General features: G+C 34.8%; 13 protein-coding genes and 3 pseudogenes across 16 annotated transcripts, besides 3 other annotated features; 11 read left to right on the top strand and 5 right to left on the bottom strand.

The window, feature by feature from the left end:
- Positions 1 to 15023: part of a mobile genetic element that runs on past the window's edge.
- Positions 323 to 1388, top strand: TVAGG3_0081820 (annotated as a pseudogene). Its single transcript has one exon. A coding segment is annotated over exon 1 (1066 nt).
- Positions 1657 to 2534, top strand: TVAGG3_0081810 (annotated as a pseudogene). Its single transcript has one exon. A coding segment is annotated over exon 1 (878 nt).
- TVAGG3_0081800 (phage tail repeat-like family) lies at positions 3032 to 3430 on the top strand (the record flags this gene model as incomplete). Its single annotated transcript, XM_051222067.1, has 1 exon — positions 3032 to 3430. The coding sequence occupies one exon, from the start codon at positions 3032 to 3034 to the stop codon at positions 3428 to 3430; it is 399 nt and encodes a 132-aa protein (XP_051107053.1).
- On the top strand, positions 4889 to 5377 carry TVAGG3_0081790 (uncharacterized protein; the record flags this gene model as incomplete). Its single annotated transcript, XM_001288820.1, has 1 exon — positions 4889 to 5377. The coding sequence occupies one exon, from the start codon at positions 4889 to 4891 to the stop codon at positions 5375 to 5377; it is 489 nt and encodes a 162-aa protein (XP_001288821.1).
- TVAGG3_0081780 (KilA, N-terminal/APSES-type HTH, DNA-binding family) lies at positions 5747 to 6574 on the top strand (the record flags this gene model as incomplete). Its single annotated transcript, XM_051222066.1, has 1 exon — positions 5747 to 6574. The coding sequence occupies one exon, from the start codon at positions 5747 to 5749 to the stop codon at positions 6572 to 6574; it is 828 nt and encodes a 275-aa protein (XP_051107052.1).
- TVAGG3_0081770 (uncharacterized protein) lies at positions 6857 to 7330 on the bottom strand (the record flags this gene model as incomplete). The annotated part of the gene is made up of 1 exon (XM_051222065.1): positions 6857 to 7330. The coding sequence occupies one exon, from the start codon at positions 7328 to 7330 to the stop codon at positions 6857 to 6859; it is 474 nt and encodes a 157-aa protein (XP_051107051.1).
- TVAGG3_0081760 (organellar and viral DNA polymerase type B) lies at positions 7422 to 7771 on the top strand (the record flags this gene model as incomplete). Its single annotated transcript, XM_051222064.1, has 1 exon — positions 7422 to 7771. A coding segment is annotated over one exon (350 nt), but the record flags the coding sequence as incomplete, so codon positions are not given.
- TVAGG3_0081750 (organellar and viral DNA polymerase type B) lies at positions 8504 to 9701 on the top strand (the record flags this gene model as incomplete). Its single annotated transcript, XM_051222063.1, has 1 exon — positions 8504 to 9701. A coding segment is annotated over one exon (1198 nt), but the record flags the coding sequence as incomplete, so codon positions are not given.
- Positions 10087 to 11193, top strand: TVAGG3_0081740 (organellar and viral DNA polymerase type B; the record flags this gene model as incomplete). Its single annotated transcript, XM_051222062.1, has 1 exon — positions 10087 to 11193. The coding sequence occupies one exon, from the start codon at positions 10087 to 10089 to the stop codon at positions 11191 to 11193; it is 1107 nt and encodes a 368-aa protein (XP_051107048.1).
- On the bottom strand, positions 11299 to 11862 carry TVAGG3_0081730 (uncharacterized protein; the record flags this gene model as incomplete). The annotated part of the gene is made up of 1 exon (XM_051222061.1): positions 11299 to 11862. One exon carries the CDS (start codon positions 11860 to 11862, stop codon positions 11299 to 11301), a length of 564 nt encoding a protein of 187 aa, XP_051107047.1.
- TVAGG3_0081720 (uncharacterized protein) lies at positions 12181 to 12450 on the bottom strand (the record flags this gene model as incomplete). The annotated part of the gene is made up of 1 exon (XM_051222060.1): positions 12181 to 12450. One exon carries the CDS (start codon positions 12448 to 12450, stop codon positions 12181 to 12183), a length of 270 nt encoding a protein of 89 aa, XP_051107046.1.
- Positions 12952 to 14526, top strand: TVAGG3_0081710 (uncharacterized protein; the record flags this gene model as incomplete). Its single annotated transcript, XM_051222059.1, has 1 exon — positions 12952 to 14526. One exon carries the CDS (start codon positions 12952 to 12954, stop codon positions 14524 to 14526), a length of 1575 nt encoding a protein of 524 aa, XP_051107045.1.
- Positions 15024 to 15076: 53 nt separating the features above from the next.
- On the top strand, positions 15077 to 15319 carry TVAGG3_0081690 (uncharacterized protein; the record flags this gene model as incomplete). The annotated part of the gene is made up of 1 exon (XM_001294888.1): positions 15077 to 15319. One exon carries the CDS (start codon positions 15077 to 15079, stop codon positions 15317 to 15319), a length of 243 nt encoding a protein of 80 aa, XP_001294889.1.
- Positions 15320 to 16311: 992 nt separating this feature from the next.
- Positions 16312 to 16971, bottom strand: TVAGG3_0081680 (DDE endonuclease family; the record flags this gene model as incomplete). Its single annotated transcript, XM_001294887.1, has 1 exon — positions 16312 to 16971. One exon carries the CDS (start codon positions 16969 to 16971, stop codon positions 16312 to 16314), a length of 660 nt encoding a protein of 219 aa, XP_001294888.1.
- A 393-nt stretch (positions 16972 to 17364) lies between these two features.
- TVAGG3_0081670 (uncharacterized protein) lies at positions 17365 to 17871 on the bottom strand (the record flags this gene model as incomplete). Its single annotated transcript, XM_001297008.2, has 1 exon — positions 17365 to 17871. A coding segment is annotated over one exon (507 nt), but the record flags the coding sequence as incomplete, so codon positions are not given.
- Positions 17872 to 18938: 1067 nt separating this feature from the next.
- Positions 18939 to 19028: a terminal%2Cinverted (terminal inverted repeat of Maverick-3 transposon ID:TVAGG3_0081460).
- Positions 18939 to 21360: part of a mobile genetic element that runs on past the window's edge.
- On the top strand, positions 19710 to 21121 carry TVAGG3_0081660 (annotated as a pseudogene). Its single transcript has one exon. A coding segment is annotated over exon 1 (1412 nt).

The following is a 21360-nucleotide window of genomic DNA, read 5'->3' as shown; positions in this document are numbered from 1 at the left end:
AACTTCAATGTTCCCTCAGAAAGAGAGTTCGACATCTATGTTGTCAATAGTTTCTTCATTTATGAGAGCATTTAACACTCCAGCAATTTTATCTATTCTATACCCAGCTCTATTAGGAAATGTTATAACACTTCTTTTGTCATCTATTTCAATCTCTATGAAATCTGTTTCATCTGTTATGACAAAAGTTGCGATAGTATTGAAGTCAACAACTCTGAAAGCAAGCGCTTCATTCTGAAGACCTAAGTTTGTTTGTAGCTTTACTGTCCGTATTCGTTGGGTCTGTACTTTGCAAATAGACACATTTTATTCTCATTAAAATATGACTATTGCTGCATATGCGTATGAAACAAATGAAGCAAGAAGAGCACATGAACTAGTAAACGAAAACTCAACTTTAACCATTGAAGGCAATGATTTAGTCATTGACGATGGAAAAACTAAAAAAGTCATTGATTTCGATACTTTTAACACTTATGACCCATTCATTACAACAAGCAAGGTTCCCATCATAAATGATGGAACGGTGCAATATATAAATTCTACAGTAGATGCCTCATAGTGAAAGTATTAAATGTTCTCATTGAATTGTTAAAGAGCTTTCGATTTGACGACAACATTAAATGCCTAAAGAATTTAGTCATGAATGAGAAACAAATTCTCGGCGTTGCTGGTAGCAGTAATGATGTACACCTTATGACATTAGAATATTATAACGAACATAAAGATGAACTGAAAGGAGAGAAGGGTGACACTGGACCTCAAGGACCACAAGGAATACAAGGAATACAAGGAATACAAGGAATACAAGGACCTCAAGGCGAAAACGGTTTGGATGGTGAAGATGGAAAGGATGGAAAAACTGCTAAATCATGGATATGGAACCTTATAAATACTGGTTTAACAGCTGCTTCATATGGAGTTCTTCAATACCAAATCGGAAAGATATGGGCAGTACTTGGTGAAGAAGTTTTAGATGACGTTAAAAATGCTTTGAACTTCATTTCAAATGGTTCGGATACTATTAAAACTTTATCTGGTTGGATGCAAGAAACAAGGAGTCAAATAGATACTGTAAGACGTATAGCAAACAATGCACGTACGGGATTGGATACTTTACGAGAAGCACAAAATACACTAAAGGAAGCAAATGATATTCTTGGCTCAGTATCAGACATGCATGAAGATTGGCTTAAAGGTATTGACAAATCTTTAAAAAATCACAGTCAGTCTATTGCTGACTACAAGAAAAGTATAGATTTTTTACATAGTGCTATGGACGTACATGATGGAAGCATAAGGAACTTACTTAATGCTAACAATAACTTACCAGGAACTATTAAAGCATTTATAAAGTCCTTTGTAAAACCTGGTGCTCTAACATTTAGGTCTTTGAGAGCAAGAGCATTGAAGTCAAGAGATGCAGAAACTCCAACAGAACCTACAGAAGGAACTGAAACAACAGAAACTCCAGAAGAACCACCAAAACCAACAGCTAATGAAATATTGTTCGAATATTTTCCAAGGTACTCTGTTCTCATTGCATACATTCAAGAAATACTTAAGAAAGCAGACTTGACTTTAGGAGATGATGAAAGTTCTGTATATCTTTCGTTCCAGTTTCAAATAGCAGAACTTTTGAGACAGATATGCTTAATGTATGACAACATCTCTGATTTCACAAGATATGATGACGACCATGACCCGAACACGGTGAAGAAGAAGTTTTACAAACATCCATTAAGACAGGAAAGGTTTTAACTCAAAGTCTCATTATTGACACCAAAGATGGCGAAGTGGACGTTCTTCAAGAGCTGAAGAAAAATACTTCTTCGGGAGGTGGTGGTAGGCATGAACTTGAAATAAATGAGATAGAAGAGAAATTAGCCGAAAAAGCAGATAAAAACCATGTTCATTATATAAGTTCAGACGAACAGATTATAACGGACTACCATGGATATTTAACACAGGATGAACAAATAAGACGAAGATGTTAATGAAAGAAGATATAAATTCATTCGTGCTAAAGGTTATGATATACGCTGTACTGTACAGTATGACACAGGTAAAGCACCAGAAGCATTTGGTTATAACGATGAAATTTATGCTTCATACTTTCTCTGTTAACGGTGTATTAGTTGAACCAAGATTTACATTGAGAGTTAAGACAAAAATAACCGTTGAAGATACTATTAAAAGTAAAGCTGACAAAGATGAACTTGACGCAACGAACAAAGTTTTGAAATCTCATAAACACAATATCTCCGATATAAATGAACTTCAAGCTACATTAAATAATAAAGCTGACAAGAACCATACACATAAATCCTTCACTACTGTTAGAGCAGACGACATAATATTGAACTATACCCTTGGTTCAAGTGCACCTTAGAAATCCAAGTACAAGCGTAAAAGATACACTAAACTCCTTAAATAAAAATGTATGAACATTGAAGGTCATGTCAGAAACTTTGAAACACATGAACTACCAGCAATGTTAGATAAGAAAGCAGACAAAAATCATACACATAACTCCTTCTCAACTGTTGCTATAGAAAGTATTGAAGGAACGGTTGGCGGAACTGGTGGGAATGCATTATATTATAAACCTCCTAACTTTCCACAAGGTTTAACATCGAATGAAAACATAACAACGAAGAAAGAAATTAGCTGTAAAAATGTTTATGTCATGGACGATGAAAATAATGTTAAATTCACTGCTCAAGATTTATATGATAATAAAGCTGACAAGAACCATACACATAAATCCTTCACTACTGTTAGAGCAGACGACATAATATTGAACTATACCCTTGGTTCAAGTGCACCATTAGAAAATCCAAGTACAAGCGTAAAAGATACTCTTAACAATTTAGATAACAGTTGCAGGAATATCGAAGATCATGCCAGAAACTTTGAAGCATATGAACTACCAACAATGTTAGATAAGAAAGCAGACAAAACAGAGCTTCAAACATTAAAGACAGAAATACTTCAAACATTATATCCTATAGGCTCTATTTATACGTCAATGAACTCAACAAATCCAGCAAGTGTTTTAGGTTTTGGTACGTGGAAGCAGATTGTAGACAAATTCTTATACTGTGCTAGATATTCAAAGCAAACAGGAGGTTCGAAGAAAATTAAAGAAGCAAAACTTCCACCGCACACTCATACAGGAACTACAAACACAACAGGTAATCATTCACATTCAATAACAAAAAGAGGTTATACAAATCTTGCAGCAGGTTCGGATAGACAGGGAATGAATAGATATGATATTTCAACTGACCCAGTAGATTCAAACGCAGGTATTTTCTGTGGAACCACAGGAAATCATTCACACACTTTCACAACAAATCCAACGGGTTCGGGTGCAGATTACATGCCACCATTTGTGACTATATTCGCATGGTTCAGAGCTGCTTAAAATCTTTAACTTTACATAAATGAGCTTGAAAGAAATATTCGAACAACATCCATGGAGGTCATTTAAGAAGTTCAATGAAGCAGCAAAAAGTTGGGGATTTACTAACAGAGCTGAAGTTAAAAAGTTCTTTGACAAAAATGTTGTACATCAAACAAAAATAAACCCTTACGACTACTTTTTACCAATTTACTCCAACACTCCTGACGCATACCAATTTGACACTCTCATTCAAAGCAGAAAAGGAGGACATAAACCATTCCTCATCTTCATTAATGTTAACACTCGCAAAGCATATGCATATCCAATGAAAAATAAAGGAACTCGTGAAGTGTTAAGAGTTTTACAAAAGTTTGTAGCAGAACATAACCCAAGTACTTTAACATCAGACCAGGATTCAGCATACCTCAGCAATGAAATCACAGATTTTCTCAATAAGCATAACATAACTCACTACACTACTGAAGACCATAACCATAACATACTCGGTATCATAAACCGCTTCATAAGGACTCTCAGAGATTTAAATCAAGAGCGAGACTTTACCGAAGAAACAATGAAACATTTTCTCGAAGTATATAATTCCTCAACACATTCTACAACAGGATATACACCAAATTCAATGACACAACAACAAGAAGAAAAGTATATACAAAAGAAACGAAGCCAAACACAAAATATCAGAAATTCAACACAATTTACACTCATTGCTGGTACAAAAGTTCGTGTAGTTCTTGACGACAAACCGTTGACAAAGAAACGTTTAAGGTTAAGTCGAAATTATTATATCGTAGATTCAACGCAAGGTAATGGATATCTTATAAAAGCTGCTGACGACTCCATAGCATTTTACCCTCGTCATAAATTAGTCGAAAGTAGTAATGGCAAACTTGCTAAAACCATTGACGAAGCAAAGCGAGGAGTGGTTATTGAAATACTTGGCTATAACATAAACGATGACACTTATAAAGTAAGATATGAAGGAGGCGTTGAAGATGTTATACCATCTAAGAACTTGAGAGAGTCGAAGCCAACACATCTGGGACCATTAGAGCGGGAGTATTGGAAAGATAAAAACATGCCAGAAAGAATAAGAAAGTTCTTCTAAACTTTTTCGTTGGATGTAAATCAGACATGAACGAGAACAGTCATGATATCATTAATGGTACCATTTATTTTAACATAAATGAACAAAAATAATGAATTTTCATGTATTTCTTAATGATAGAAAAATAACGTTAGTTTTATTTTTTCTAACTTTTTATCTTGTAGGTAAGAACAGAAATGTCAGTCGAAGCAAAAACATTCACTAACAAATCTAATGGCGAAACATTCACAAAAGGCACTTATAACGGTATTGAAGTCTTACGTAGAGACAAGGATGGTTACATTAATGCAACAAAGATGGCAAGAGAAGCAGGAAAGTTAAACCATTTAAACAGATTTCTCAATAGTGCTAAAATGCAGGAAATTCTTGAGTTTTGGTTGAAAGAATACGGTCGAGCCAAAAGTGGCTCGACCTCAAAACAAGCATTTTATGAGCTTACTAAGGGTGTTATAAATGAATTCAAAGGTATTTACATACATCCTGACTTCGTTCATTTTGTTGCTGAATGGTGCTCTGTAAAGTATGCATTTTATGTCAAAGATATTATGGACTCCATAGACAAGAAAGTTCATGAGAAGTTAGATGAAGAAGAACTCGAAGATACAGTAGAGAATGCTAAACCTTTGTTTGAACAAGAAGTTAGAAAAATGCATGAAAAACAATTAGAACATGAACGTGAGATATGTTATGATTATAGAGATTCTCCATACGAACTAGACCAATGGGAACAAGAAGATTTAAAGAGAGAATTTAGAGAATATGAACTCGCTAAGATAGCATTAGAAGCTGCAGAAAAGAAGTTAAAAGTTTGGGGTCGTTTTGTACAAAAATATTGTGAGTAAATGAACTCATTATTTTTGCATCATGACACGAAGTGAAGATTCGCACTTCGTCAAAAAAGTGAAGGTTCCCGACGGTTTCAAACCGCCATACTTTACATGAAGATAGTTTACAATGTCAACTAAATATCATGTACGATAGAAACGGTTATGTAAAGTTTACATTTTGTAAAGTTTTGTCCTGATTCAAGACAAGTCTTGTATTTTTTTCAGAACAAGTCTTGTATTTTTTCAAGACAAATCTTATGACCTTCATTTGTTCGTGACTTCTTTTCACATATGTAACCATGAATTTTTAACATTTCTTTAACACAGAAAAATAAAGTTAGTTTTATTTTTATTTATTTTTTTATTTTGTATGTAAGAACAGAAATGTCAACATTAGAGAACACAACAACTGCTATCGTTCATGAAGCCATAAATGAAGAATACGAATACATACAATATAACAAACAACTTCGCCTCATTCGTTCGGTCAAAGATGACATGTACCAAATGCAAAGTATAATGAATGCTCTTCGTTCTACAAAGCAAGCATATCATTGGTTTGAAAACCAACAGACAAAAGAACTTTTAGAAGAATTTCCTCATATGATTGCTTCCCTCGGAAAACCGAGAGAAGAGATTCCGTACGAAAATCGCAAGAATTTGGCTCCTGGTTTGAAAGGATATTATGTTCATAGACTTTTAATAAATGCTGTAGCAATGTGGGCTTCACCACGTTATGCTTGTTATATTTTCATGATGTTAGATGAACTATATAAAGCAGAACGTGGAGAGATGGAAAAGAAACTTCAAGCAAAAGATGAAGTCATTAAATCCAAAGACAAAAGCATACAGAAAAGAATACCGCGTTCAGTACCAAAAGGAAAGGAAAAGAGTTATAAGTATATGATATATACTGAAGAGTTGGAGAAAGAAGAAGATAAAGATATGGTTATGTTGCATTTAGTCAGAAGAAACAACAAGAGCTTTTATGACTTAGCTAAAATATATAAATCTGACAGAAACTGGTTCTATCGTGACAACTTACCGATTTCAATGACACCGAATGAGCAAATAAAGGAAATTGTCAAAAATACTCTTCCTCAAACACACTATGACATCAAAGGTTGTACAATACTTACATTCAAAGAAGACTTACCATTACTGAAGGAAAAAATAACAGAATATTTCGATAACTTCAAAGAGGAAGAATAAAAAAATCTAAGCTATATTTTTTATAAAATTTATCTCATATGAAAGAACATGAATTTAGAATATTCGGAACTCATGACAGAAGAAGAGAACGAACAACATGTAAAAGATTATGCAAAATTTCTGAAGACATACAAAGCATTTAAACAATATCTAAATGCTTCTAAAGATTATGCAAAATTTCTGAAGGTATATAAAGCTTATGAAAAAGCGTATGAAAAGTTTATACATTGGGGAATTGTTGTAAAATATCGATATGAAGACTAACCAAAAATATATTTTTGCTTAAATAGCTTCAGGGTCTATTTCTTCAACCATTTCACTTCCTTCGTCAATGTCAATAGAAGCTTCTTCAACCTTTGGTAAGAATTTCTGTATAACATCTTTGTTCGTTATTGTCTTCAGAGATGAAGGATAATATTTCACAGATGTTTCACCCTTCTTATATTCTTTCTGTTCGGAAAGATTTAAAGCAATACTGAAGAAGTCAATGTTAGAGTTCTTTATGACAGTATAATGAGTATCTTTGACATTCACGAAGAAACTCTTTTGTTTCAAAACTACTGCTAACTCTTGTGAAGTATAACGTTTGCGGTCAATGACGATAGCTAATGGTCTGACATACTGACCAAACTTAGATTCTTTCACAAACTTCTTGCTAAAGATAACATTAACATTTGAAGCATTATTGAACTCATTCTTGATGGCAGTAGCGAGAGCATTGTATGAAAAGAACTTGCAATCTTGCATGTGTTTCATTAAAATAAAAATATTAAATTATTTTGAAAAATAACTTTAAAAAATCTAATCTAATTTTTTCAAAAAAATATTTTTTTATTTCCTACTAAAGATGTATCGGAAGTTGTCTAAGTTAGAACACTCGGAAATAAAACAACTTCTTACAGAAGCTAATATAGATGTTGCAAAGCATTACGCAACAAACAAAAAAGCACTCGCTGACATCCTCAATGACTATAATGGTGCAATAAGTTATGATAGAATTCATGAGTTCATAAAGCCGCAACGCGGCGAGGACGAAGTCCATGCAAGAGCATTTCCTTTAAATGACGTTGCTATTGACTTATATCATAGACGTTCAGTACCTCATGAAGTAAGAAGAGAAATGTTTGACATAACAAATGCAAACGTTGGTGAAACAAGAAGAAGAGACGACACACTGAAACAACAGAGAAGAGAGATTTAAGAGCGCTATAGAACAAGTTCGCAAAGCTAACGATGTCATTCGTTCCATTGACGACAAACCAAAAGAAGGTGAGAGATGGTTAAAGAAAGATGAAGAGAATAGGAAGAGGAATGTTGACAGGCAATAGACTCATTGACTTTAACATCGAAGCTTTAGATGAACCAAACAGAGACTACTTACACAAACATTTCGGTAAGGTTTTCATGAGACTCTTAGAGAAGATTAAAATAAACTCCCAACAAAGATGGATGGTATGTTATAAACTTGGTGGAAAGTATGAATGTTCTACGTTAAACCTCAATAATATTGGAACATTACTACATCAGCTCTTGAAGGAGAACTTTATATCAGAGATAGAAGCAAATGCTGCAGGTATTGTTGAAATGCACTATGACTTCTTCTTGACAAACATAAAGAATCTTACTGAAATAAAGATGTATGATTTAACAGAATATGAAGGCTTAACGATGTCAGATGTAAAGAAAGGCAAACCAAAAAAGAGACCATATAGAGATGAAAGCACACTGACAAATGACCAGAAAGCCATTTTGGAAGCTCTTAAGCAAACAGGAAACCCAGCACTTATAGAAAGCTTTTGGAAAGATAATGGTGAAAAGAAGTTTTATAAGAAGAGAAGCGGTCAGTTCTGGAAGTATCTTTGCACATTACCTATAAATCTTGAGCGCTACCAAATCTTCAATGAACTGAACAAAAGAACTGCAACACTTATGACAGAAGATAACTGCTTCGTTTATGCTTGCATTCAGGCTGGAGTAAATGAAGAAACTATTGACCACATGAGAGAAGTCATTCGTGTTAGAGACTTTCCTCAAAGTAAAGTACAAGAAATTTCTGACGCAACAGGTATAGCATTTAATGTTACCATTGGTTATTTCAATGACTCAAGACATAATGAAATAAAGAGATATATACCAAAAGAATGTGAAACTGTTCGAACTATTGACTTACTTCTTGTTGAAGACCACTACATGCTAAATGAAAGATTACCAATGACAACATATTTCATTCGCAACTATATAGAAATCTTGAAGGAGTGTGGTGGAATGAACATTGAGAAACAGATGAAGATTTATACAAAGAGAGAAGATAAATATGTAGTTCGCATGGATAGAACTACACCGCTATGGGATGTTATGAAAACATTGTGGGAGTGCAAATATTTCGAACCTATTTCTTATGGAGAACTTTTCACATATACGACTGACTTATATAAACAGAACCTTGCACCATTTAAAGATTTGACATATGCTCCAAAGTATTGTGTACAACTGAAGAAGAAAGCAGAGTCAAAAGAAGTAAATAAAGCTAAATGTAAGTTCATTCCTGAGCAAGTTTTCTTTGCTGACTTTGAGTGTAGCACAGACGGCTTTCATAAAGCTTTTAACATCTGTTACGACAGTGAAGATGGTTCAGTGAGTGAAAGCATTTGGGGTCAGAACTGTGCAACAGAATTTTTGGAACGACTTCCTGACAAGAGTTTAATATATTTCCATAACCTCAGTTATGATATAAACTTCATCTTAAGACACATGACAGAAGTGAAAGGAACTCCCATCATTAAAGGTTCACGAACAATGCAAATAACTGGCTTATATAAAGGAAGGGCAATTATTATAAAAGACTCTTACAGTGTTATAAATAAGAAGCTTAAACTATTTCCTGCTATGTTTAACTTACAAACAGGACCGAAAGAAGTATTTCCATACAACTACTACAGCAGTGTTTTGTTAGCAAATGACAACAGAACTGGTGTCATTTCTGAAGCATGTAAGTTTATCCGGGATGCAGATACATTCATGAAAAACATAGATTCCATCAAAGGTTGCAGAATAGATGAAAACCATTTCGACTTAGAAAAGTATAGCACATTTTATTGCAAACAAGATGTAAGAATTTTAAGAGAAGGTTTTGTTAAGTTCCGCAATGACATATTGAAAGAATTTGATTTAAACGTTTATGACTACGTTAGTATTTGTTCAATTGCTAACAAATTGTTTGAGAACAGAGTGTACTTCCCGAATGGAAATTTATATGACCTCTCAAATAAACCAAGAGAATTTATTTCACGCTGTATTCAAGGTGGAAGATGTATGCTGTCAGATAACATTAAACAAAAGAGCGAAAAGAAACTCATTGCTGACTTCGACGCTGTTTCATTATATCCATCAGCTATAGCAAGACTTTATACTTTAGAAGGAATTCCAAAGGTTATGAAGGATGAATGTTAAGCACAGAGTATTTGAAGCATTTATTCGATGACGACCAAAAGGAACCCATTGGTGAAAAGTTTATGTCTGGCTTCTTTGTTCTCATTAAGATAACAGAGATTGGAATACATAGACACTTTCCTTTAATAGTTTGTGACCCTGAACTAAATCCAGAACTTAACGTTCCCAGAAGTTCAAACACTTGCTGTTTAATGTATGTTGACCATATAACATTACAAGACCTCATAAAATATCAAGGTGTCAAATGTGAAGTGTTGCAAGGATACTATTACGATGGAAACAGAGATATTAGAATAAGAGATGAAGTAAAGAAGTTGTTTGAGTTAAGGTTAAAGTATAAGAAAGAAGGAAATCCTTTGCAAGAAAATATAAAGCTCATTCTGAACAGTATTTATGGCAAAACTATTCTATCTCCTATTGAGTCAAAAATAACCATAGTAGATGACAAAGATGCTATAAGATATGCCATCAGAAACTACAACCATATAGTGAAGTTCGAAGGTTTGGATGGTTCAGATAAAACTATTTTCAAGCTAACGAAAAGCATTTGCAGACACTTTAACTTCTGTCCACTTGGTGTTAACATTCTGTCTATGTCGAAGAGAATAATGTGTGAAGTATTCTGTACTGCTGAGGACTTAGGAATGGACATCTTTTATAGCGATACGGACAGTATGCATCTCTACAATGAAGATATCCCTCGTTTAGCTGAAGAGTTTGAGAAACGTTATGGAAGAGTTCTCATTGGTAAAAACCTTGGTCAATTTCATAGCGACTTTGCAGAAATCACAAAAGATAAACAAAGTTTAGCATACAAGTCAATATTTTGTGGAAAGAAGACTTACATAGACTTACTCACGAATGATTTAAATGAAGTTGCATTTCACTGCAGAATGAAAGGCGTGAAGCAAGATGTTATTGCTTTAACCGCTAATGAAATGTTTCCTGACTCTGTTCAGTGTTTCTATGATGAAGATAAAGGTTTAATGGTTCCGCAAGGAAAATTTGACAAAGACTCTGAGTTCAGTGTTATGAAACTTTACAAAGCACTTCATGATGGTCATGAGATTGGATTTGACTTATGTAAGTCTTCTAGTCCTTGCTTTGCTGAAAAGTTTAACTTTTCTATTCAGACTAAGACTTCATTCATAAGAAACCTTAAGTTCTGAGGTCATGAATGAGAAAAATAATAAGGTCAATTATTTTTGTCAGCAATGGGGTCATTCGTGATAAAAATAAGCCGCTAGCGGCAAGGGCGAAGTCCATGTGGTCATTTACAATACTGCGATGGTAGAGTTTAAGAGTTGTGCTTCAATGTAGAGACAGTCCTTATGGTCTGGAGGTAAGAACACTGGGCAGTTATGGTCATGAGTGGAGAACATGTCTATCCAAAACTCACGATTGAAGCCAGTTAATTTATAGTATTTAGGGTTAGGAAGTGGTGAAGTTCTTGTATGACCAATGAACTCATTTTCAACTCCCTTACTTAAGTTTGAATATAATATAGCTTGCTTTCTATCCCAAATGCCAGGTGTTACAATCTTTGAAAATTCATTTTTCCTCGGAAGCATTGCATCATAATTGAAAACATTCTTGAAATCATCACTTGGTTCAGAGATTTGAAATCTTATACGTAATGGATTTTCTTTCTCTTTAGCGACTTCATTGAATGGTGAGAATACAACAAACTGACAGTCATGAGTTCCATCTTCATTTTCATTAAATTCATAATGAAAGTCTATAAGTTGTGGCTGACTACCTTCTTCTTTCAGTTGTGCAAGAAACTCACGTAAAGGCTGTAAAGTTTGTACTTCAATGTTGAACTTTTTCTCGAACATCTCATTAAATGAAATCATACATTGTTGCAATGTTGTATCGTCTTTAAAGTATTTGTATATGTGAATGTTTTGGGCGTTTAAAGACTGTTCGTCATTTTCTATCTCGACTTGAAGTATAAAGTCAACCTTTCTGAAAGCACGTGTTATATACATAGATGTTATGCCAATGTACTTCTCTTCATTTATGTTTACAATCCAGTCTGTTGGAAACTTAAACGTTACTCTGTTCCCCTTTATTTTGACGTCGGGGTTTTCACTACTGAACGCAACAGATAAAGGTATTTGTCTATACATTTAATTCGGATAAAAATAAACCATTTACTCTTTCTTTGCTTCAGCTTCTTTAGCTTTTGCTTCAGCTTCTTTAGCTTTTGCTTCAGCTTCTTCTCTAGCTTTCTTCGCCAGCAAACGTGGGTTCTTTTGTCTTCCAGCAGCTAATGCAGCAAGTTGTTTTTCACTAAGTTTTCTCTTTGGTCTCTCTGGCTTTTGTTCCTTCAGTTCGGATAAAATTTGCTCACGAATTTCTTTCTTCAATGCTTCAACATCTATGACCCCTTGGGTCTTGTCCGTAGGGCTTGTCTGAGTCATTTGACTGCAGATAAAAAATAAAATTAAAACTTTAACCGATGTAAAATGAGCTTGTCAAAATCAGAGCGAGAGTCTATTATATTAAATGACACAAGAGGAATACAACATCCTTTCTATTACGTAAGTCAGAGTAAAGATGGTAAAATATACGTAAGAAAAAGAAAGGTTCCATTAGCGAATGCAGAAAGCGACAACATTAAGGTGTATGGCACCGAGGGCGAAGCCCATATAAAACCTTCTATTCAAACTGAAAAGTCAATAGAACCAGAAGAAAAGAAGCCAGATGTTCTTTCAATAACGAACCAAGAGCTTATTGCAAAGTTCGTGAATTTCATTGAAAAGCAAACCGAGTCAAAGAACCCTGACCCACCAGTGAAAGAAGTTGAGACAAAAGAGAATGTACAGTTCATTGAAAATGTCAAGAAACAACTTCCACCACGAATGCCAAGAAGAAGAGTGAGAATAATGAAGTAAATAGATATTTTTATCTGAAGTAAATACATGCAGAACGAACAGCTAAACGAATTTACTCCAGCAGAGCATATTCATCAGATTCGCTCATATTTCGATATCATAGACAATGCAGTTCAAATTGGTGACACTAATAGAAAATATTCTGACGCAAAGATTCCATCACAACCTGGAACTGCTAAAGATAACACATGGGTAACATTCAATCTCTCACCTCCTGGTGAAAATATGTTGGACCTTTACAATACATTCATTACGTATAAAATGGAAGGTCAATTTATTGTAGATAAAGAAATTGGTTCAGGTTCCAATAAAACAAACCCACCAGGATTTTGGATTGGTTTCGATGACGCTTTCTATGCAGTTGCTGGATATCAAATCCTTGCAAATGGTCGTATCGTATATTCTCAAGACAACGCAAGAGAAGAAGCATATATAACTTCAAACTCACAAACTACCGAACAAATAAAGAAAGTAGATGTTTTCTCAAAGACTCGACATGAAGATGTATGGAGTCATTCGGGAACATGCAGAACAGGACAAATTGTTAGTGGTCCAATTACAGCAGGAAAATCATTTGATTTTAAGCTTCGTTTAAGAATTCCTGTTAGAAGATTCCTTCCATTAGAAGCTATTCGATTTATTCCAGCTTTTGCAGGAAACATTCAGCTTAAAGTAAAGTTCAGTAGCGACGCCTTACAATGCACATCTATATCTGTAAATGATATCATTGCTTTCAATCCAACTCTTAAAGTTGCATTTGCTTCAGATTCAAATCCACCGACAAATAAATTTGTTCCATGGAATGAACCATTCACTATGATAACGAAGGCAGTAGAAGCTAGTGGAACAGTTACTATTACAACTGTAACCCAGCAACTATTTCGAACAAAGATGGATTTTAATGAATGTTTCATTCATCCAAAATCATTCTCTTTAGACCCTAACATTTATACAGAACTTGTAGAACATTATACAAACGAGGCTTTATGTTTTCCTGTTAAAGTTATGGATTGGATTCCTATGGACGGTTCATTCTCAAAGAATACAGATAGTTCAAGTGCAACATTTACAGCAGCTTATACGCCTATTAATGTTAAAAGTATTTGGGCACTATTTAGAAAGAAAGACAACTATTATGTTAATTTTGAGAACCCTAAGTTTAAATATCTTCAGCTTTCCATGGGAGCTTATGGAAATATGCCTGCAGAACCTGAAAAATCATATGGACCTGTATTTTATGAAATGGTTGCGAACGCTTGCAATACAAACAATGATATGATTGGATTTAATGAAGATGTTATGAGGTCATTGGTGGATGATGGTAGTGTGGAACATAAATGGGATAGCTATGACAACACACATTTCTTATGTGGTTTTCCAACAGAAGTGGACTTTTGCTTCCAGCAAGGTCAAACATCTACTGCTCCAATAACATACAAATTGTCTGTTAAAGGACCTATTGAACTAGCAACTGAAAATGTACCAAAGCCACTTATTGGATTTATGAGGGATTGTTGCTTTGCCATTCAGGTGCGTGCTAATGGAATCCCAATAATAAGATTAGATGACTATAACTTAGCTGCGGACGACAGTGAGGAATAAAGGATGAACGTTTATTTTAAAGCTTATAAATGAGTTCTTCATCAAGCTCTCGTGAACCTTCACCATCTATGAAACAAACTTTACCAAACGATTATGGAGCACCTATTGAATATTTCTTACGAGCTGCACAATGGCAAAGAGCAGTCTCACCAAGGTTAGGTGTTCCACCAGCTCCTGTCAAAAATAGCATTTGGTCAAGTCCTTATATAAGATATGGTCTCCCACTAGGTTTGCTAGCTACAGCAGGAGCAGTTATGATGTTGAAAAGAAATAAAGCAAATGTTGTAAATAATACTGAAGTAGCTGAAGTTAAACAAACTCCAACACCTTCGCCAAAACCAACGTCAAAACCAACGCCTTCACAAGCAAAACCTTCAATGACTCCTGAACCTATGGAAGTACAAACTCCTATTCAAAAGTCAACTCCTAAACCGACTCCAACATTTAAACCAGAACCTACTCCTCAAATAAATCGTAAAACTCCTGCGTTTCCTTACTGAAAAAAAATAACGTTATTTTTATTTAATATTAAAATTTTTATTTGATTGAAATGACGACTAAAGTCACTGAAGCAATGAAACAAAAGTTTTTGGTAGAATACATTAAATCAGGAACTATTCCAGAAGGTTTTTACATTCATACTATGAAGGATGGTAGAGTTCAGTTTAGAAAGATAAAGCAACCATTAGATAAAGAAGGAATTTTGAGAAAGATTAAACTTCATGAGGACAACATTGCTGAACTTAAGAAGAAGTTAGAAGAGTTGGAGAAAGCAGATGACAGTGAGGAATAAAATATTTCATTAGTTTTATTTTTACTGAAAATTTTTATTTTTATATAAATGACGAAAACTATTGAGATAACAAACTACAACGGTCATGAGTTCAAGAACTTGTTCTTCGTTCCTCGTGAAAATACATTTTATCAGATACGAGGGAGAAGGGGTAAAGTTAGTTTGAGCGTTTATGACAACAAACATAATGGGAGATATATAAAAGCAATAGATACAAACGGTAAGCGTGTTTCATTAGCTTTGTCAAAACTTACATACATTTATTTTGACAGTGACTTTGACTCTGACGATTGGAGTGACAGCAGCGATACTGAAGAATATGAACTATTGTGTGAAGCACAGCAATGGGAAGCGCTGCAATACTTTTGTAAATGAGAACATTAGTGGGAACGTTAGTGAGAACGTTTATTTTTTCATTAGTGAAGTCGTTAGCGAAAATGTTAGTGAGGTGAAGTGGTTGGCGGCTTTATAAATATTTAAGGTTAAGTTAGTGTTGTCGTTTGTGTTGTAAAATATACGTTAGCGATTTTGTAAAGTGTCAAACCGTTATCTTGGGTAAGGTGGAACGCAGTGCCGCCGTACCCAAGATAGGGATACTAACTACGTGGTCTTTTTGCAAAAAAGTGCATATTGGATCATGATCAATGATGAAGTCGCATACTCTGTTCCATCAACAGATATCAATGCATTGAAAGGATGCTCAACTGCTGAGATGCCACCTTTATGGTACAAGACTCTCGAACACAAATGGCTCGCAAAGATGCTCATTTATCGAATGGTTCAATGAAGAAAATCCATAACATTCTCCTAAGATTTTTTTTAATTTATCTCAATTAAAAATTTTATTATTACCTAAAGTCTTTTCAGGGGGGTTATACCGTGATATTAGCCTTGTACCGAAAAAAGTGACGGGCAATGCCGTAAAATAATATTTTATTAAAAATTTTTGGTGGAGAATTGGAAAATTTTTGTTGGAAAATTGGAAAATTTTCCTAATCATTTGGACTATAACCTGGCATATTAGGGAGTTTTGTCAACAACTCAGTGCTGGGATCAAGATAGTTTGTAATCCAAAAGTAGAAACGTTCCTTGGTGTCTTGTTCTGGCTTCCTGCAAATCACAGATTTTGCAGGATTCTTCTTAATATTGTCAGAAATTGCGCAAATCATGTCCATCGTCGTCAATTCTTCACCATTGATGTTAAAACGATTTCGATTACGGTAATTTCTTTTCTCTTGCAATTCTTTTTCTGCAGGAGTCAATTCACGAACATACTTATTATGTTTGAGAGCTTCTACAGAACAAGGGCAAAGACCGCAGGCGGCGGCAGCATTTTGAACCGTTCTTAATGATACTGATTCTTGCCATGCGCTAATAAATGAGTAGATAATGGCGTAGCGCATCATTGCAGCATTGCTGTTGAACTCTTGCTTCGGTGCCTTAATGTAATCTCTCAGATAATCCGTGAATTTGGACTTTAATCTTTTGGCAATGCCAACATCAAATACTTGTAAAATGTGTGTTGTATGTGCGGGAAGAACAATTAATTTGATGTTGGCACTTGCCAAAAGGAACAATGCCAGAGGATTCTCGCGGCTGGAGTGTCCATCACACACAATGAGAGCAGGCTTGTCACGTATATCTTCTGGCATTCTCTGGCGTTCAAAGTTAAGCCACTCGATGAAGAAAATGCAATACAATAAGAATACACTTCTGTTCACCCAGCCTTTTGGCGTAGAAGTAAACCAACAATGTCTTTCGCGCTGGAATACTTTCAGTTCTCTAGGTAGTTCTGCAATACATGGGAGAACAAAGAGAGGTGGGACAGATTTGCCTGTCATTGAGCATCCGCATAAAGCTGTAATGTGCGGAAAGTTTGGAATTCCTTTGGCGATCATATGCTCTATCTCCTCAGGTAATGCAACTTTCTTCTTCTTAAATTTGTTTATGAATGTTTCATCGATACTAAAAATCAACTCCTCTGGAGTACTTTCGATTGTTTCACGATGTTTATCGTAGAATTCTTCGATAATTCTTGGTTCACACGCCATGTATCTTGATTCTTCAATCTCTTGGCATGCCTTAAGCTTGCAATGCAATTGCTGTAAAATATGGTTAACATAAGGTCTCGATACATCATCACCACCAAGAGTATTGATAACTTCTTCTGCAAGAGTAGGACAATTAATCTCAAGAAGGAATCTGTAACCATAATCTCTTCTGAGCTCTTTCAACTTGAACGCCTCGTCAATAATGTCAGCTGCTTCTAGAGCTTCACCTTTGTAAGCAGAATCTTCGATAATTTCTTTTAAAGTGAGCTGATCACGCTCGCATAGGTATGGATCTGCACCGCCATGATTCCCTTTTTCCCAGTATAGACCTAATGCAGCTCTTTTAAGTGCAGTAGCAATGAGATTGGATGTTAAAGTTCCGAGATCTGGGTATTCTTCCTCCCATGCAAGCTTAGTTTGACTATATGTCATACCTTCGGCGCGACAATTGATGATAAACTTTTGTTGTCTACCAAGAAATTCGACTGTGAGAAATTCCATTTTTAATTTTAAACGAGCACCTGAGCCACGTTTTATCTGACTTCACCAGCCAAAAAGCCCCTGTACTAAGTGTCATGTTTTTGTTTATTTTAAAGTTTCTGCCATGTAATGGTTTACATTGCAAATTTTTTGAATACTTTACATCACCATAAAATGGCAGTACAAGGCTAGTTTATCGGTACAAGGCTCTTGAAATGACTTTAAATTAATTTTGTAAACTATTTTTGAATAGTTTACAATTTATCCTAATGGGACCCATATGCGGGTTCAATTTCTGGTTTATCATCTAGATATATTATGAAAGCCACTCAAAGGGTGATTGATTTTAGGATGTTCTTAGAAGATTTTTCGTTCATTTATATTAATTTTGTATTCCCGATTTACATTCACTAGCAAATCAATGCATTTCACACTTTAAATGACAATTAAATTCTAAGACATTGCTAGAACTACAATTTCCATAAAAAGTTTTAGTGTAAATTGCTTAAATAAATAATTATTTTCATTATTTTTCTCCAACAAGCTTGAAAATCAAACGAAAACTTTACAAAATACTTATTTACTCATTTGTAAATATAAATTTCTAACAATTTTTATCCTGAATTTAACATAATACTGTATTTCTAAAATTTGCACTAGTTCATTCCTAATTGATGCTCGGATTTCGGTATTCCATATGTGGTATTACATATTCCAATAAAAGGCACTTAATGTGCATTTTCTAATTCAATTAGATTTGCACATTAAGTGCCTTATTATTATAATAACTTTAATATGGAATAAGTCGAGTTTATTCCAATATACGAGCTTATGCTCATATGTCGGGGTAAAATCTGGCGTTTGGCAATGTCGCAAAACGCCGATATGCTAATTCCTAAAAAATTTTTTTTATGAAAAAATTCTTTATTCGCAAAAGGTATAGTATTTGCTCATGTACGAACATATGCGAGAAATTCCCAGTTTAAGGATTTTTCTCGGGTTTGGCAAAAAAATGATTATATTCCCAATTTCAACTTTATATTTGGAATGGCTGAGTATCTAGATTTTTTAATTTTCCTGACCTTATGAAAAAAAAAAAAAAAAAAAAGGGAGTGGGGCTTCCAGGCACTTCGTGCCTTCTAGCCCTGAGGATGAATGAGTATAATGAAGTTTTTTTTTCTTGGGGGATGGCTTCCAGGCACTTCGTGCCTTCTAGCCCCCGAAGATGTTTAGTATAAATGAAGTTTTTATTCGGAAAATTGTTAGTCTTCTTGGTCGAAAACATTATATAATGTTTCACTTTTCACAAATTATATATGTTTTCATGTTTTGTCATGATTTCATCGTAAATGTTTTGTCAAGACTTCTTCTTCGTAAATGTTTTGTCAAGACTTCTTCGTAAATGTTTTGTCAAGACTTCTTCGTAAATGTTTTGTCAAACATGAACGTAAATGTTTTGTCAAGACTTCTTCTTCGTAAATGTTTTGTCAAGACTTCTTCGTAAATGTTTTGTCAAGACTTCTTCGTAAATGTTTTGTCATGATTTCATCGTAATGAGCGTAAATGACCAAAAAATAATGTTTATGTTAGAATGTTAGATCTAACACCTTTTCTAACATGTTTTCTAACATCGTAGAAAACTCATGAATTTCATCGTAAATGTTTTGTCAAGACTTCTTCGTAAATGTTTTGTCAAGACTTCTTCGTAAATGTTTTGTCAAGACTTCTTCGTAAATGTTTTGTCAAGACTTCTTCGTAAATGTTTTGTCAAGACTTCTTCGTAAAATGTTTTGTCAAGACTTCTTCGTAAATGTTTTGTCGAAACTTCTTCATCGTAAATGTTTTTAACTTCACTTAAAATGCCACGTAAGCTACGTAAGAATATACGTAAGAGGAAGAGAGCATTGAAACATCCAATAGTAAGACTGACACCACAACAACAGTTGCAACAACAAATGCTGAATGACCCCACTATGTTGCAACAAATGTCAAGCAATCCTATGCTTTTAAACCGAGTTGTTGGTGCACAGAGTGGAGGTTTAAGAGCGGCACTTTTAGCGAAAATGGCAGGCTATGGTGGAGCTGCAGACGGAACAGCATATAACCCTCAAAGTCAAATGAATTTGAGTTCACTCAAAAATCAAATAACAGATGTCAAAAAGTCAAACATAGACATACAGAAGCAAATAAGTGAAAACGAAAAGAAACTAGAATATGACAGACACACAAAGAAACTCAATGAGTTAAACGTAGAGAAAAAGAAGAAAGAAGAACAACTGAAAGAACTAAGTACAGAGGAATATGCGAAAAAAGTGTCAGAAAAAGCAGCAGAAGTAGCAAAAATGGAACAAGATGTTTTAAATTTGAAAAACCATACTACTCAATATAAAATACTGAAAGATGAAGAGATAAAACAAAAAGCCCTGAAGACATATATGGATAGCGATGAGTATAAAAAGGAAGTTGAAGCAAATGTAAAGGCAGAAAAACTTTTACAGTTGCAAAACCAAACCGTACAGTATGAAAACTTAGCACAAGAAAGTAAAAATAACGACGCAGCCATGCAAAAGGCAATGAAAAGCGCAGAATATATAAAAGCTAACAATGACTGGTTAGATGCCCAAGCCAACGCTAAAGCAGCCCAGCTTATAGGGTCAATAAGGACAAAAATACAAGCGGATGAAGACAGTTCAAATGAAGCTTTAACAAATGCTGACTTTAAGAACGCTTTCGAAGCTCTTCATAGTAAGGTGAAACAAGTGAACGACTTCTCATCTGGAAAGAAACTGAAGTCTGAAGGTTTCGACAAAGAGTTAAAAGAAGTAGCACAAAATATGACGAAAATAACAGATGCAGCAACGAGACAGGCAGTTCAAAGTGCCTATGACGCCGTTAGAGCAACTGTTGTGAAAAGTCAAGAAAAAGAGTTACAACAGACCAAAACAGACCTAGTAAATGCTTTCTTAAGAACGAAAAGTCAGGTAGGACATTACGCTGCAGATGGAACATATGTGCCAGCTGGTGGAACTTATATACCACCAAACCCTCCAAGAGAAGCACCTGCACCAGGACTACCTAGAACATTTACATCGTCACATGGACACAGACACAGGCATGCACCAAAACCAACACAACAACCAACAGTTCAAAACCCTGCAACAACAACAACAACAACAACCAACACAACAACCAACAGTTCAAAATCCAGCACAACCAACAGTTCAAAACCCTGCACAACAACAACCACAAACAGAGCAAGGACATAAAAGAAGTAGAGAACAAGGAAACCAAGAATTCTTAAAAATGCTTAAAGAAGAGTGTGGTTTCCCAGATACTGTTGACTTTTAGTGACAGATATAAAGAAGCTATTAGAAAGTTCAAGGATGGAAATACTGACCCGAACCTATTTAGCTTTATGGCTCAGCACCAAAACGGATATAATCTCAAACCTGGAAAATACAAGCTCGCTAAGGGATATGATTTAATAGCATATCATCCAAATGACATGGA

Source organism: Trichomonas vaginalis, chromosome IV, assembly GCF_026262505.1.
Source record: "Trichomonas vaginalis G3 chromosome IV, whole genome shotgun sequence".
Taxonomy (NCBI): domain Eukaryota; phylum Parabasalia; order Trichomonadida; family Trichomonadidae; genus Trichomonas; species Trichomonas vaginalis.
Note: the sequence above shows the minus strand (reverse complement) of the source record. Positions and strands in the feature narration are given on the sequence as shown.